General features: G+C 46.1%; 1 protein-coding gene and 1 non-coding gene across 2 annotated transcripts in view; both read right to left on the bottom strand.

Moving 5' to 3' along the window:
• NUP210 (nucleoporin 210) overlaps positions 1-18,232 on the bottom strand; it is a 390,084-nt gene that overhangs the window by 41,689 nt on the left and 330,163 nt on the right. The window contains exon 33 of the mRNA XM_063940607.1: positions 14,219-14,355. Coding sequence (XP_063796677.1) covers positions 14,219-14,355 — 137 coding nt within the window. The remainder of the gene's footprint in view (positions 1-14,218; positions 14,356-18,232) is intronic.
• Positions 10,521-10,638, bottom strand: LOC134959525 (U5 spliceosomal RNA). Its single transcript, XR_010187551.1, has one exon. It is a non-coding gene; the product is annotated as a U5 spliceosomal RNA (small nuclear RNA).

An 18,232-nucleotide genomic window follows, 5' to 3' on the forward strand; every position in this document is an offset into this window, starting at 1 on the left:
AGGAAAAATACCAGTAGAGAGAGAGAGATTATAGATGTTAGTTAAGGTAGGAATGAGCACCAGAGACAGAGCTTTACTTATTTGTGAGGGTAAAGGATCAAGAGGAGAGGTAGTAGAGAAGCAGGATGAGAAGAGTGATGATACTTCATCTTCATTTGTGGGATCAAATGAAGAGAGCGTGCCAGAGGGTAAAGAACTGAGCAGGTCACTGACTGCTGAAGAGCATACCATTTCATCTTGGATCTTATCAATCTTCTCCTTGAAGTAGGAAGCAAGATCTTGTGCCTTGATAGTGGCTGGTGGGGTAGGTGAGGGAGGATTCAGAAGTGAATTAAATGTATTAAAGAGTCGTTTGGGGTTAGAGGCTTGAGCAGAGATAAGAGTTTGGAAATGTGTTTGGCAGTGTCCAGGGCATTTCTATAAGAGTGGTAGACAGTCTTACATGTGAGGAAGTCACTTGAAATACGAGATTTACGCCACTGACGTTCAGGTTTACGTGCAAGTTTTTGTAGTTGTCTTGTTCATTTAGAGTGCCATGGTTGACATCTATGCCTACGTGGAGTGTGTTGGTTAGCTGGAGCCACTTCATCAAGGGCTAGTTCTAGAGTCTTGTTCAGGTGTGATACAGCCATCTCAGGAGAGGTGAAGCAAGAAACAGGCGAAAGCAGTGTTTGGAGTGAGGTGGAAAGTTCTTGAAGATTAATTGTGTTAATATTTCTGTGTGTTTGAGGAGGATTGGAGGACTTGAGCAACACAGAGTTTAAATTAACGGAGGAAAGCATGCAGGTGATAAGGTTGTGATCAGAGAGGGGGAAAGGAGTGTTAGTGAGTTCAGAAACGGAGCATAGTCTGGTGAATACTAGATCAAGGCAGTGGCCCTCCCGATGAGTAGAGGAGTCAGTCCATTGGGAGAGGCAGAGAGAGGAAGTTAGAGAGAGTAGTTTGGAGGCGAGAGAAGCAGATTTTGGACAAGCAATAGCAATATTGAAAATCACCCATGATGATGGAGATGTCAGAGGATAGGAAGTGAGGGAACCAGGCAGAAAAATCTTCCAGAAAATGTTTGGGATGCCCAGGTGGGCGATAGATAGCTGCAACACGCAGAGAGAAAATAAGATTTTAAACCTACCTGTAAATCTTTTTCTCCTAGTCCGTAGAGGATGCTGGGGACTCCGTAAGGACCATGGGGTATAGACGGGCTCCGCAGGAGACATGGGCACTCTAAAGACTTTAGATGGGTGTGCACTGGCTCCTCCCTCTATGCCCCTCCTCCAGACCTCAGTTAGAGAACTGTGCCCAGAGGAGACGGACAGTACGAGGAAAGGATTTTTGTTAATCTAAGGGCAAGATACATACCAGCCCACACCATCCACACCGTACAACTCGGAACATACAAACCAGTTAACAGTATGAAACAAAACAGCATCAGCCCGAGACTGATCAAAACTGTAACATAACCCTTATGTAAGCAATAACTATATACAAGTCTTGCAGAATTTTGTTCGCACTGGGATGGGCGCCCAGCATCCTCTACGGACTAGGAGACAAAGATTTACCGGTAGGTTTAAAATCTTATTTTCTCTTACGTCCTAGAGGATGCTGGGGACTCCGTAAGGACCATGGGGATTATACCAAAGCTCCAGACCAGGCGGGAGAGTGCGGATGACTCTGCAGCACCGATTGAGCAAACATGAGGTCCTCCTCAGCCAAGGTATCAAACTTGTAGAATTTAGCAAAAGTGTTTGAACCCAACCAAGTCACCGCTCGGCAAAGCTGTAATGCCGAGACGCCTCGGGCAGCCGCCCAAGAAGAGCCCACCTTCCTAGTGGAATGGGCCTTTACCGAATTTGGTAACGGCAATCCAGCCGTAGAATGAGCTTGCTGAATCGCGTTACAGATCCAGCGAGCAATAGTCTGTTTAGAAGCAGGAGCGCCAAGCTTGTTGGCTGCATACAGGACAAACAGTGCCTCTGTTTTCCTAACCCGAGCCGTCCTGGCTACATAAATCTTTAAGGCCCTGACTACATCAAGGGACTTGGAATCCTCCAAGTCACCCGTAGCCACAGGCACCACGATAGGTTGGTTCATATGAAAAGATGAAACGACCTTAGGCAAAAATTGAGGACGAGTCCTTAATTCTGCTCTATCCACATGGAAAATCAGATAGGGGCTCTTATGAGACAAAACCGCCAATTCGGACACCTGCCGTGTAGATGCCAAGGCCAACAACATGACCACCTTCCAAGTGAGAAATTTTAAATCCACCGTTTGAAGAGGCTCAAACAGGTGAGATTTTAGGAACTGTAACACCACGTTAAGGTCCCATGGTGCCACAGGGGTCACAAAAGGGGGCTGGATGTGCAGCACTCCCTTTACAAAAGTCTGGACTTCTGGGAGAGAAGCCATTTCCTTCTGAAAGAAAATTGATAAGGCCGAAATCTGTACCTTAATGGAGCCTAACTTTAGGCCCATATCCACTCCTGTCTGTAGAAAGTGGAGAAAACGGCCCAGATGGAATCTTCAGTAGGAGCATTCTTGGCTTCACACCAAGATACACACTTCCTCCAGATGCGGTGATAATGTTTCGCCGTCACCTCCTTGCTAGCCTTAATCAGAGTAGGGATGACTTCCTCCGGAATACCTTTCCCCGCTAGGATTTGGTGTTCAACCGCCATGCCGTCAAACGTAACAGCGGTAAGTCTTGGAACACGCAGGGCCCCTGCTGCAACAGGTCTTCCCTGAGAGGAAGAGGCCACGGATCTTCTGTGAGCATTTCCTGAAGATCTCAATACCAGGCCCTTCGAGGCCAATCCGGAACAATGAGTATTGTCTGCACTCTTTTTCGTCTTATTATTCTCAGTATTTTTGAGATGAGCGGAAGAGGAGGGAACACATAGACCGACTGAAACACCCATGGTGTCACCAGGGCGTCCACCGCTACTGCCTGAGGGTCCCTTGACCTGGCACAATACCTCTGAAGCTTCTTGTTGAGGCGTGACGCCATCATGTCTATTTGTGGAAGTCCCCACTGACTTGTTATCTCTGCAAAAACTTCTTGATGAAGTCCCCACTCTCCTGGATGGAGATCGTGTCTGCTGAGGAAGTCTGCTTCCCAGTTGTCCACTCCCTGAATGAAGACTGCTGACAGAGCGCTTGCGTGATTTTACGCCCAGCGAAGAATCCTGGTGGCTTCCGCCATTGCCACTCTGCTCCTTGTCCCGCCTTGGCGGTTTACATGAGCCACAGCTGTGACGTTGTCTGATTGAATCAGAACCGGTAGGTCGCGAAGAAGATTCTCCGCTTGTCGTAGGCCGTTGTATATGGCCCTCAATTCCAGTACGTTGATGTGTAAACAAGCCTCCTGGCTTGACCATAGAAAATTTCTTCCTTGTGTGACTGCTCCCCATCCTCGGAGGCTCGCGTCCGTGGTCACCAGAACCCAGTCTTGAATGCCGAACCTGCGACCCTCGAGAAGGTGAGCACTCTGCAGCCACCACAGGAGAGATACCCTGGCCATCGGGGACAGGCTTATTTTCTGATGTATCTGTAGATGGGACCCCGACCACTTGTCCAGAAGGTCCCACTGAAACGTCCTCGCATGAAACCTGCCGAAGGGGATGGCCTCGTAGGTCGCCACCATTTTTCCCAGTACTCGAGTGCATTGATGGACTGACACTTTTTTCGGTTTTAACAGGTCTCTGACCATGTTCTGGAGTTCCTGGGCTTTTTCCATCAGGAGAAAAACCCTCTTTTGTTCCGTGTCCAGAATCATGCCTAAGAAAGATAGCCGAGTCGTTGGAATCAACTGTGACTTTGGTAGATTTAGAATCCAGCCATGCTGCTGCAGCACTCAGGGAGAGTGACACGCTTTTCTACAATTGATCTCTCGAACTCGCTTTTATCAGGAGATCGTCCAAGTACGGGATAATTGTGACTCCCTGCCTGCGCAGGAGCACCATCATTTCCGCCATTACCTTGGTGAAAATCCTCGGGCCGTGGAAAGCCCCAAACGGCAACGTCTGAAACTGGTAATGACAGTCCTGTACAGCGAATCTCAGGTATGCCTGATGAGGGGGATATATGGGGGCATGAAGGTATGCATCCTTTATGTCTAGTGACACCATAAAATCCCCCCCTCCAGGCTGGAGATAACTGCCCGAAGCGATTCCATCTTGAATTTGAACTTTTTCAAGTACAGGTTTAGGGATTTTAGATTTAGAATGGGTCTGACCGAGCCATCCGGTTTCGGGACCACAAACAGGGTTGAATAGTACCCCTTCCCCTGTTGAACTAGGGGCAGCTTGACAATCACTTGTTGTTGACAAAGTTTTTGAATTGCCGCTAAAACAATCTCCCTTTCTGGGGGAGAAGCTGGTTAAGCCGTTTTGAAAAATCAGCGAGGAGGCACGTCTTCGAATTCCAGCTTGTAGCATTGGGATACAATTTCCATCGCCCAAGGATCCACGGCTGACTGAACCCAGACCAGGCTGAAGAGTCGAAGACGTGCCCCCACCGGCGCGGACTCCCTCAGTGGAGCCCCAGCGTCATGCGGTGGATTTAGTAGAAGCCGGGGAGGACTTCTGCTCCTGGGAACTAGTCGTAGCAGGCATTCTTTTCCCTCTACCCTTACCTCTGGCGAGGAAGGAAGAGCCCCGACCTCTTTTGGACTTATGCGACCGAAAGGACTGCATCTGATATTGCGGTGTTTTCTTATGCTGTGGGGGAACATAAGGTAAAAAAGTAGATTTACCCGCGGTAGCTGTGGAAACCAGGTCCGCGAGATCTTCCCCAAATAAAACCTCACCCTTGTAAGGCAAAACTTCCATATGTCTCTTTGAGTCAGCATCACCCGTCCATTGACGGGTCCACAGGGCTCGCCTAGCAGAAATCGCCATGGCGTTGGCTCTTGAACCTAACAGCCCAACGTATCTGGAAGCGCCTCTCATATATAAGACTGCGTCTTTAATATGACCTAAGGTCAATAAAATGCTATCCCTATCTAGGGTAGCAATGTCAGATGACAAGGTATCTGCCCAAGCTGCTACAGCGCTACAAACCCAAGCCGACGCTATTGCCGGTCTGAGCAAGGCACCCGTATGTGCATAAATTGATTTTAAGGTAGTTTCCTGTCTGCGATCAGCAGGATCCTTGAGGGCTGGAGTATCTGGAGACGGTAGCGCCACCTTTTTGGACAAGCGCGTTAAAGCCTTGTCCACCTTGGGCGAGGATTCCCACCGTAACCTGTCCTGTGCAGGGAAAGGGTACGCCATAAGAATTCTCTTGGGAATCTGCAGTTTCTTGTCTGGAGCTTCACAAGCCTTTTCAAATAACGCGTTCAGCTCATGAGATGGGGGAAAGGTTACCTCAGGTTTCTTTTCCTTAAACATGCATACCCTCATGTCAGGGACAGAGGGGTCATCTGTGATATGTAAAATCTTTTATTGCAATAATCATATAATGAATACTTTTGGCCACCCTTGGGCACAACCTCGCATCATCGTAGTCGACACTGGAGTCAGAATCCGTGTCGGTATCAGTGACATGCCGACACACACGTACCGACACCCCCACACACTCAGGGATATATATATATATATATATATATATATATATATGGAGACAGTCCCCCAATAAGGCCCGTTGGAGAGAGAGAGAGAGTATGCCAGCACACACCCAGCGCCACCGGATACTGGAATAAAATCCCAGTCAGTACAGCGCTTTTATAAATATACTCACTGCGCCAAATAAATGTGCCCCCCCCCCCTCTTTTTTGCCCTCTGTATGTGTTCAGCAGGGGAGAGTCCAGGGAGCCAGCTTCTCTGCAGCGTGCTGTGGAGAAAATGGCGCTGGGTAGTGCTGAGGGAACAAGCTCCGCCCCCTCACCGGCGGGCTTCGATCCCGCTCAAATCTTTATACTGGTGGGGGTTTTTGCCATATACTGCCTCCGCAGTATATATCTTTGCCAGTGTCCCTAGAAGGTTAATAATTGCTGCACAGGGCACCCCCCCTGCGCCCTGCACCCTTACAGTGCCCGCTGTTGTGTGTGTGTGTGTGTGTGTGTGTGTGGGAGCAATGGCTGCGCGTTACCTCACTGAAGAACCGAAGTCTTCTGCCGCCTTTGAAGTCTTCTTTCTTCTGCTACTCACCCGGCTTCTATCTTCCGGCTCTGTGAGGACGACGGCGGCACGGCTCCGGGACGAACAGCGAGGGTGAGACCTGCGTTCCGACCCTCTGGAGCTAATGGTGTCCAGTAGCCTAAGAAGCAGAGCCTATCAGTTAAGTAGGTCTGCTTCTCTCCCCTCAGTCTCACGATGCAGGGAGCCTGTTGCCAGCAGTGTTCCCTGAAAATAAAAAACCTAACAAAATTATTTTTACAGAGAAACTCAGGAGAGCTCCCCTGCAATGCACCCAGTCTCCTCTGGGCACAGGATCTAACTGAGGTCTGGAGGAGGGGCATAGAGGGAGGAGCCAGTGCACACCCATTCTAAAGTTCTTTATAGTGCCCATGCCTCCTGCAGAGCCCGTCTATACCCCATGGTCCTTATGGAGTCCCCAGCATCCTCTAGGACGTAAGAGAAAGGAGAGTAAACCCTGATGGAATGTACTTCAAATGATGTAAATGTGAGTGATGGAACCTGAGGTAAAAATAGGATTTTGGTACTTACCAGGTAAATCCTTTTCTTTGAATCCATAGGGGGCACTGGAGTACTCTTGGGATATGGACGGCGTAGCAGAACAAAGGCACTGAATATTTAAATTTAGAACTCTCCACCCCTCCATATCCCAGAGTACCTCAGTGTACGAACCCAGTGTTTTTACTGAGCGAACTACTATAGAGAGGTTGACAATGGAGAATTCCTATAACATAACGGACAACAACAAAGTTGACCCATAACGTTAATGTCAACTAAACAGTTGACAGCATAACCGATAGACCTTTATAGTTTGAACCAATCGGTGAAAATGTGTTACCATAAGCTCCTCTGAGCTTAATACAAACCAGGTAAACCGTGTTACCCTAAGCTCCTCTGAGCTTAAAACAACCCAGGTAAAACTGCTCTGGGTGGGCGTCCAGTGCCCCCTATGGATTCAAAGAAAAGGATTTACCTGGTAAGTACCAAAATCCTATTTTCTTTTTCATCCACTAGGGGTCACTGGAGTACTCTTGGGACGTACCAAAGCTTCCCTCGTGGGCGGGAGAGCTGTTTGACACTTGTAACAGTAGGCAGCCAAAGCTAGATGCTGATGCCGCAACTGTCTTATAACGTGTAAACGCGCACAAACGTGTGCACTGAATGCTATGTAGCCGCGTCGTAGACGCTCCACGACCAGCTGGTCTTGACATTCCCACAGAACCTGTGGGATGTGCTATTACTTACGTAGGCGACTGTAACTTAGCCTTAAAGTAAGCCTGACTTGTAGTCATTGTTATCCAACTGGATAATGTCTGCTGAGAAAACTGGCTAACCCCAGTTGGCAGCATTATAGAGAACAAGCAACGTATCCGTATTACGTACTGTAGACGTTCGGTACATATAGACGCGTAATGCGTGTACCACATTCAGAATTCTAGAATGTGCTGTCAACACAGGAACCCCTATTGGTGTATTGATGTGAAGAATAAGAAATCGGAATTGGTCCGAATTTCTGCTTTGTCATGAGAAAACTCAAATACGGTGTCTTGGAATACAAGGCACCCAAATATGAAAACAAAACCCTTGGCGAAGCCAAGGCTAGAAGAAAAATGTTTTCCAAGTGAGAAACTTAATGCCCACTTGTCGCCTGGCGCTGTAGATGGGATAAATGGAGGGTGCACTTTGATTACACACCTTGTAGAAAGGTATGTACCGACGCAATAGAGTCAAAGGTATTTGAAAATAACTTGACCCCACAGATACCTGTACCCTCAGTGCAGATAAACGCAGTTCTCCATCCCAGCCCGTCTGTAAAACAACAGAATACGGGTAACTTGAAAGATGATGTCGGAACTTCCGAGCTTCACCACCTATAGGCACACCAAAATTTTGTAATAATGAGCTGCTGTAAGCGGCTTCCTAGCTCGTAACATGGTTCGTATAACCGATACTGTAACGCCCTATTTCTTCTCTTAAGAGGGTGGTCTGAACCCCCACCCCGTCAACCGCAGCCGCGGTACCTAGGTAACTAGGGGTAAAAGAACGGTCCCTGTTGTAACAGGTTGGACGTATTATGAGCGGGCCAAGATCGTGTGCAAGTATTCTTTGGAGATTCGAGACGCAAGCTCTTCGAAACCCATGAGATATCACCAGTATGACTGTGACGTAACTGTCTTATGATCCGTGTTAGCAACGGAAAGAGCAGCTGAAAATTGTGGAGCCAGATACACGAGGCTGAATGACCACACGAATGTGATACCCTCCACCGCCACTGCCCTTGTTGACTGTCGTTCTGTACACATACTGAGCGTTTGTAATTGTGGCGAGATGCCATCATGTATACCTGAGAGTAACTCCACCTGTGGATTCACATATGAAACACCTCTGGATTTAATGCCCAGTTTTTAGGATATAAATCCCGACGGGTGAGATCATCTGTCTAACAGATGTCCACTACCAGAATGAACCCCGTCGACAACATCACCTAATGGTGTTCTGGGCAATTGAGGATTCGAGCTACCTGCCGCATTGCCATGCGGCTTCTTGGTCTTCACTGTTGTTGTGTATGCAACTCCCGTTGCGTTGTCTGACACTTGTCCAGACTGAAAGCGAAGCCTGTAGTGCATTGTAAATTGCACGGAGTTCCAGGACATTTATAGACAGCAATCTGTCGTAATCCGTTTTAGAACTTTTAACTACAACTCCTCAACCTCTGAGACTCTCGTCCAGAGTATATACTATTCGCCCCCCTGAGGGAAAAGCGAGTGAAGGCCGGCGAACTAAAGCGCTTTGAAAACACATCATTATTTGTAACAGGCGAATACACCAATGTACCACTAGTGTGCGTGGCTTTTGCACTAATTACTAGATGTACATTTGTTCTTGCTGGTGTAGTAGGTAAATGTCTTTGATTTACCGTATTTATAATCATGCCTAGGAATTGAAGTCGTTCAGACGGAATTAGATGCGATTGTTTTTGAACTTGACCTGCCACCGCAGTATATATTAGTAGCGCAAGTTAGAGGAACTCTGTTGAGACAGAGTTCTTATGAGCAGATCGTCTAAGTATGGAACGATTGTCACTGGCAGGGCTCTGAGATGAGCTATCCTCACCAACATCACTTTGATAAATACCCGAGGCGTTGACAAGAAGCCAAATGGTAGACCTGAAATGGTTAATGGTTGTGGCGTTTTGGTTGTGGCGTTTTGCAAACGCTAGAACCCGTAATGACCACACCGATATGGGTAAATACGCATTGTGAAGATCAAGTGCAATTATGCAATTTTGTGGCTCCAATATGCAAATACTAACCGCAGAAAATCCATTTTCAAACTGCATTAAGTGACTTGCTGATTGAGACTGCGACGGAGCTGTCTGGTTTTGTTACCCCAAACAGAGGGGAATAAGTAACCCTGACTCTGTTGGTGTACTACTGCCTGGATATAAAAACAGCTGAAACCAGCAGAGACTAAATGGCAACCTGCCAAACCGTTCGACAGAGGCAGTCTTGTCCTTTAATCTGTAAACAGCAGAGACATCCATGAGTTGATGTCTGGAAACCCCGCCAATGTAATGTGTAAAGACGCGCTTCCACAATTGGAAAATGGAGATGGCCTAAGAGGTCATCAAGCCACTGGCTTGCTGACTGTAGCGTCTTGTCGTTACAAGGCGTGACTGTTTTGTACCACCGCCTTGAAAAAAGTGAAGTCTAAAGGGATTAAACGCCGGCACAAGTATTTCCATTTTGATACTGGATGCGGTAATAGCTGAATATCAAATTTAGGACCAACAAGCTCTGGCCTTGTCGCGCTTAAACTAGCGACGATGAAAAGTGAGAATCGAAGTAACCGGCGTTAGCAGAAGCTTTACAGATATACTCTGCAGCTTCTCTTAACAGTGATCGTCATTGTTTCCATACATAGAGTCTAGTGACCCCAATGTATCTTTTGACACAGACGCATTTACCAATGGCGGATCGCGTCATTTTGGAAACGATTAAATAGTGGTTAGAGTCTCTCAGTCTCTGTAAAAATGGAGACATTGCCTCACTGGGATTTAGCAATGTATGGTTGTCTATCTGAGTGCTGGTCTAATGTACCCTTCTCACTCGTAGTTATCGGTGTGAGATTTGACATAGAATCGTGCATTAAATTATAAGACCAGTTAAATAAACACCCTGGTACCCAAAGGGAAATTGGCCCTTTGGAAAGACTGTCCTTCGTTAGAGCTGGCGGAGTAACTTCCGAGACTCCGATGTTACCGCTCTTTTAATTTGAATTGCCAATGCTTAACATAGGATCTTTAAACTTATTTTTAGTCTGCGCTAGAGCCTTACTCGCTATGCAGACAGACACCACAATAGGCAACGGACAGACACTTGCACGACTTATTGAAGTTATTATGTGTCATATATATATATATGAAACTCATGGTTGTTTCTCTCTACGGAAATCTGTAGTAAAAAGCGAAAGATTTATTCGATCTGAAGAGAAACCAGAGTATTCTTTATGTGAAAAGCAGTTCACATGGGCATGTGAAACCCGAACCAAATTCCCACTAACACCCCTGCGCCTCTGGTGGCTTAGAGATGTAGGGCAGGAATGTTCCAGAATTACAAACTGGAAAAACAACAGGAAGCATGGTTAAAATGGCCCCTTTGTCATGCTGACCCTGATAATCACAGAACAAGTTACAATTGTTCCGTGTTAATATAGCCTCTTATAATCACAGTATGGGTACAACACATGCTCTATGAATAAATATATATATATATATATATATATATATATATAGGCTCAATAGCCTATGATAATTACAGACATTAATATATGCTCAATAGCCTATTATACAGCATTAATATAGGCTCAATAGCCTATTATACAGTGATAATCATATACATTAATATAGGCTCAATAGCCTATTATACAGCAATAATATAGGCTCAATAGCCTATTATACAGTGATAATCATATACATTAATATAGGCTCAATAGCCTATTATACAGTGATAATCACAGTTATACATGATTAGGCTCATATCACAGGACAGGTTATAATACATGTCTGCATTATTTACTGTCACATATAGCTACATAACTGCTGTTTATATAGGTATTTTACATACCCTTTCCGCAGTGAGCCGCCAGATTCCACCGCCCCCCTTCCCCCCTGTAACGCTGTGTCTTCTCAGGAAAGGCCGGGAAGACTTGCAGTGAGGCTTGCAGGGAGGCTGGCATTAATCTGCGGTGCTGGGCGGCCGGACGGAGCAGCGGCCCGGTTGTCACCATGTTAACGCTGTTAGTGAGCGTCTGCGGGTGGATGTGCTGGGCGGCCGGACGGAGCGGCTGGGACGGGCGGACGTAGCGCTGCCGTCTGGAGCGAGTCTCAGACGTAGCGGCTGGGCGCTGTGGCGGGCGGTGCGTGGCAGCGGCATTCACTCTGACCCACCTAGCGGGGCGGCAGCCTGCGCTGACCGCCCCGTTCCCCAGCTTACCTTTCTCCTATTGAAGGCTGCGACGGGGCTTCTCTGTGTAAGCTCCGTCCAGCTTTCAAGTCATCTTGTTCCTGGCTGCGACGGGGCTTCTTTCTGTAAGCTCCGTCCAGCTTGTTCCTGGCTGTGACGGGGCTTCTTCTGTAAGCTCCGTCCAGCTCTTTGATAACTTCTTCCTGGCTGTGACGGGCTTCTTTCTGTAAGCTCCGTCCAGCTCTTTGATCATTTCTTCCTGGCTGTGACTGGGCTTCTTTCTGTAAGCTCCGTCCAGCTGTTGCAGGAGACACTGCCTGTGGCTGTGAGGGTGCTCTTTGTGAGGACCGACACGCCATGCGCTGCCCTGCAGCGGCACCATCCCGGACCCATGTTTTTCCAGAAACTGGGAAGGGATGTGCTAAGTGTAAAAATTAAAAATTAAAAAGTCAAAATGAAAAATTAATAAAATCTTCCATCCAAGTGTGGGAATCCCACAAGCCGATGTTAGTGCTTTGAGCACAGAAAAAACACTGGGTTCGTACACTGAGGTACTCTGGGATATGGAGGGGTGGAGAGTTCTAAATTTAAATATTCAGTGCCTTTGTTCTGCTACGCCGTCCATATCCCAAGAGTACTCCAGTGACCCCTAGTGGATGAAAAAGAAACAGTGTATGCGAAAGATTGGGAAAGTAATAGTCCAACTCCTCCTCTTTTATGGTTACCCAGGCCTGGAAGTGTGTGTAAAGTGGAGACCACCATGTGACAGTGCTGCAGGGGAGGCTGTGTCTGATTGTGTGAGCCAGGTTTCTGTTATAGCCAGCAGATTGAAGTTGTTAGATATGAAAAGGTCCTGGATGGATGTTAATTTGTTACAAACAGAGCGTGCATTACATAAGGCACATTTTAGTGATCTGGAGGGTGATGGAAGACATGTGATGTTTATGAGGTTAGCTGGATTTCTATGTTGCTGTGAATCAGGTGAATGTGAGTAATGCAAGTGGTTGGGTCCTGGATTTGGTGAAATGTCACCAGCTATCAGAAGAGAGAGATAAATGTGAGTGTCAGAGGTTTGTGAAAGTTTTTTATGGTGAGAGGTTGTAGATGTTATTGTCAATGAGTATAGGGAAGTAAAAAGCGCATTTGTGTGTTAATAAGAGGGGAGTGAATAATTGAGGGGGCAACACGTACAGAGGGGTGAGTTGCTGGGAGACTGAATGATGCAATGGCCTTTATAAATATTCCATGAAGAGAAATGGCGAAAATCTATTTGCGGTACATAGTCCGTTTAGGATTAAACCAGAGTTATCTAGGCTGAGAGTGTAAGGTTTCACTTGTTCGAGTTAAAAGTTCAGGTACCTATTTACTGGTGTTGGTCCACTGTATGTTAACTGAGCATGACAGAGCAAATGACAAACAGGTATGTACAGTCACATGCAAATCACAATGTAACTTGTTTTATACAAAATTGGTTGCATACTGTTCTTAGAGGTCATGAGGATTATAGTTGGAAAGATATATACATACGCTTAAATGCACACATGATTTTGATTGAGGATGAAAGGAAGGGTGGTTGTTTTGTTGCAACGTTGGTTAGAAGTTTCCGTCTGTTTTTGTCCTGGTAAGTCCTGGGTAAGTCTATATTGTAATATTTTCTTAACCATTTTAAAACAACCCTTCTAAGACGCTACAGTTCAGCCTAGCATCTTTCCTTATGAATGGTAAGTATCCCTGTATGTCTGATAATTGCAATCAAGCCCTAACACCCCACCACTATTGGTTCCCCCTCCACCCGCCTTACCTACACACAGCCAGCCTGATTAAGTAACAGAGTAGAAAGCACTGCAGCCCGGCTTCTACTGCCCCACTTCTACCGCCCATCTACAACATCTAAACTGCTGTGGTTGTGTCCGTCAGTCTCTCACACGGTCACTCACACACACTGGGCGGTATTCATTTCTTTTCACCCCCTTCCTCACCCGTTCTGTTTCTGCCCTCGGGAGAATGGTATCATCATTTCAGCTTGCTACCTCTGGGGTAGCGAGGCACCTAACCCTTTACACAGCTAGACCTGATTACTATGGGCGCAATATAGGGGATCATTTTAGAAAGGAGATTGGGCGTGATATATCATTTGAATACCGCCCACTGTCTGTACGTGACCCTGTCCGAGCGCAAATGGCAATGCAGGAAGTGGCGGATGCCCCGTCAGTTCACTCACCCTGCCCTGCTCGCCCTCTCACTGCTGCTGGAATCTGATTAGGAAGAAGAGGAAGCTGAGGCTGGCTTCCGGTCAACTGGCAGCCCCACAGGTGTGACGGCCTTCCAGTAATCTTTCCTATGAGTCCTATGTCCAAAATCCCTTGAGAGCTTGCAGTCTATATAGGTTCAGCTTTTTTTTTTTGCATACACACATCTTAGTTTATGGACTGGTTATGTCTGATACTCGCAGTTTAAAGTGTAGTTCTATTGTGAACGTAAACATTAATGTCTGTCTGTCTGTCTCTCTGTGTGTGTCTGTGTGTTTCCTTTTTCAGAAACTTTATTGGGGGGGAGCAAAATTTATAGTTATGCCACTGATCTAGATAAAACGAAGTGAGTGGAAAGTGCTCTGATCACCTCTCTGTACGTCTTCAGAAGCCCAGGAATTTCATAATACACGGTCACAAATCCAGCATCTTTTGCTAAAGCAGCTCCTGTCCTAGGATCAATCTGCAGGGTGGAGCTAGAGGAAGAACTCCATGTTCCAGACAATCCTGTTAAAATATAAATGGCCCATCATTTACTTCTATTAGTAGTCATAGCTATATTGCTAATTTACATACAGATAAGACACTATGCGCCCTATTTACTGAGATTTGGCTGGAGAGAAAGTGGATGGAGATAAAGTACCAGCCATTCAGCTCCTAACTGCCATGTTACAGGCTGTGTTTGAAAAATGACAATTAGGAGCTGATTGGTTGCTACTTTATCTCTGTCCACTTTATCTCCATCCAAGGCTTAGTAAATACACCCCTATGTGGGCAATTCAGTTATCCTCGATGGGTGGCAGTTGCGCAAATCATAAATAATTAGGAAGGAGCAATATTGCTAATTTTTCTGCACACCCATAGGGAGAAAGGCAGAGGTCAAATATACAATGTTCTGTCTATGATGTGCCGCCATAACAAGCGTTCCCACAGTCTAATGGCACATCAACAGCATCACAATTAATAGAATTGCCCCCTATTAGTTGATTATTATTATTATTATTATTATATTTTGCTCTGTGTTTTTACATACAGAATAATAGTTTTTCATCAGTGTTGCCTAGAACAGATTTTAAACAAAGGTCTAAAGTACATCATACTACTGCAGTTAAAACAGTACCCATATAAATGATGTCACTATAGCAAATAAGGGGTAAAAGGGCAGCCTACACTACCCCATAACATTCATTTTTAAGTTACAACACAGTTTCTCAAACTCAGTCATTGCAGTACAGGTTTAGCGGATTCGGATTTACTCGGTTCCCAAAACGGCATCTGATTGGCTATCCAAAACACGTGACATCCGTGCCGTTTTGAGAACCGAGTAAATCCGAGTAAAACCGAATCCGCTCATCTCTAGTTTTAAGAAGAGCCATGCTTGAGTCAGATGGTTATATCAAATTGACTAATTAAGTCACGTGTGCTCAAGCATGGATATCCTTAAACACTGGGGATTTTGGGAACATCTTCAATACGGTACAGGAGAGGTAAGAGAGAAGTGGTATTAATGAACAGAACAAGGAAAATTCCTTGTAAAATGTCTTTTCAAAATGATAGTTTTATTGTGAGGTGGTTGCAACCATATAGCATCTTGTAGTCTATAGATTGTAAGCTTGCGAGCAGGGCCTTCCTACCTCTGTCTGTCTGTTTTTACCCAGTTTTGTTCTATTACTGTTGTTCTAATTGTAAAGCGCAACGGAATATGCTGCGCTATATAAGAAACTGTTAATAAATAAATAAATAAATAAATAAATAGTAAGGACTCTTTAAAGAGGTAATTCTCCAAGAGCTTTTGTTTGGCTAGGAAGCTATAAAATGGCCTTGAGGATGACAATGTACTCTAATTAGGTACACAGGAAAGCAATGAAGAGGAAGACCTGAATTGTTGAGAAAGAAAATCTATGCATCTGCAGGAAGCATGAGGTGCTGAATAGAATGTATATTAATTATCCTGAAGGCACAGGTGACATCACTTAGGGGCAGTACGGTTGGTGTAATGGTTAGCATTTCTGCCTCACAGCACTGAGGCCATGGGTTCGATTCCCACCAAGGCCCTAACTGTGTGGAGTTTGTATATTCTTCCCGTACTCGCGTGGGTTTCTTTCGGGCACTCCGGTTTCTTCCCAAATCCAAAAATATACTGGTAGGTTTACTGGCTCCCAAGAAAATTACCCTAGCATGAATGTGTCTGTGTATACATGAGATAGGGATTATAGATTGTAAACTACACTGGGACAGGGACTGATGTGAATGGCCAAATATTCTCTGTAAAGCACTGCGGAATATGTGCTATATAAATAACTGGTAATAATAAAAATGTCAGATTTCACGGGATTGTGTGTATGAAACGTTGACGCTGGAGTAAAGCAGATCTGTGCATTATATAAACAACAAAGGGGGTCATTCTGACCCGATCGCACGCTGCAGTTTTTCGCAGCGTAGCGATCGGGTGAGATCTACGCATGCGCCGGCGCATGACCGCCCATCGCTACACTACGATCGCCTCTGCCTGATTGACAGGCAGAGGCGGTCGATGGGCGGGAGGGGGCAAAACGGCGGCGTTTGGCCGCCGTTTCGTGGGCCTGGCAGGACTGTGCGGGAAGTGGCCGCAAGCAGCTGCTTGACGTCACACGCAGCCAATGCGGGCCGGGGAGCGAAGAGTAGCTCCCGGCCAGCGCGCTAAAGCTGTGCTGGCCGGGAGCAACTCTTGAAGTGCAAAGGCATTGCTAGCTACGATCAGGCACTCAGATATGCGGGGGGACTAGCCCTGTGCTTGGCGTCCCCCCACATGTCTGAGTGCCTGATCGTAGCTGTGCTAAATTTAGCACAGCTACGATTAATTCGGAATGACCCCCAAAGTATGAAGAGGGTGGTGTGAACAAGGAAATGTGGAGAAAAGTGAATGGAGATATAGTAGGTGGTGTGTGAATGGGCATAACAGTAGCATAAGTACCTGTACTCAACAACCACATCAATAGCAACAGTTTAAAAGAAAAGAAAAACACAAACAGTATATAGTAACCTGTACAATAATAAAAAAATAGGATTTTAATTACCTACCGGTAAATCCTTTTCTCGTAGTCCGTAGGGAATACTGGGAATCCATTTAGTACCATGGGGTATAGATGGGTCCACTAGGAGCCATGGGCATCATAGAAGTTTGATAAGGTGTGCTGGCTCCTCCCTCTGTGCCCCTCCTACCAGACTCAGGCTAGGAAACTGTGACCGAGGAGATGGACATACTTTTAGAGGAGGATATAGAAAAGGAAAGTGGTGAGATTTCGAACCAGTACAACCATAACAAGAGAAAAGCCATGCTAACCAAGACTTGTAACAGGAACAGCAACAGCTGAACCAGACAACATAACTTAACCAAGTAACAGATCAGGAAGAACGAAGCACTGGGCGGGTGCCCAGTATCCCCTACGGACTACGAGAAAAGGATTTACCGGCAGGTAATTAAAATCCTATTTTCTCTTACGTCCTAGGGGATACTGGGAATCCATTTAGTAGCATAGGGAAGTACCAAAGCTCCCAAACTGGGTGGGAGAGTGCTGAGGATTCTGCAGAACTGACTGACCAAACTGAAGGTCCTCAGAGGCCAAGGTATCGAACTTGTAAAACTTGGCAAACGTGTTCGAACCTGACCAAGTAGCCGCTTGGCAGCCGACCAAAAGGAACCCACTGACTTAGTAGAGTGGGCTTGAAAAGATTTTGGAATCTGCAAACCTGCCATAGAATAAGCATGATGGATAGTGAGACTGATCCAGCGTGCAATTGACTGCTTCGAAGCAGGTATCCCCATTTTATTGGGATCCTAAAGAACGAACAGCGAGTCCGATTTCCTGTGACGAGCTGTTCTCTTCACATATACCTTCAAAGCCCTTACAGCATCCAAAGACTTTGAAGTAGTAGAGGTGTCTTTAACAACCGGGATCACAATAGGTTGGTTGATGTCCAGACGTTCTTACAAGGTGTTCTGCACCGCAGGGGGAGAAGCCAATTGTTTCTGAAAGAAAATAGACAAGGCCGAAATCTGAACTTTTATAAAGCCTAGGCGTAGGCCCACATCCACTCCCGAGTGCAGAAAAAGCAGAAAATGTGCCAAATTAAATTCCACTTCAGAATAATGTCTGCTTTCACAGCAAGAGACATATTTCATCCAGATACGATGGTAGGCGTTACCCCCTTTCTGGCTTGGATCATAGTCGGGATGACCTTGTCAGGAATCCCTCTCCTGGCTAGAATCAGCCGTTCAACTTCCATGCCGCTAAACGTAGCCACAGTAAGTCTTGATAGATGAACGGGCCCTGTTGCAGAAGATCCTCTCGAAGAGGCAGAGGCCACGGATCTTCTATGAGCATCTCGAGCAGATCCGCTTACC

This window comes from Pseudophryne corroboree, chromosome 9, assembly GCF_028390025.1.
Source record: "Pseudophryne corroboree isolate aPseCor3 chromosome 9, aPseCor3.hap2, whole genome shotgun sequence".
NCBI classification, from domain to species: domain Eukaryota; kingdom Metazoa; phylum Chordata; class Amphibia; order Anura; family Myobatrachidae; genus Pseudophryne; species Pseudophryne corroboree.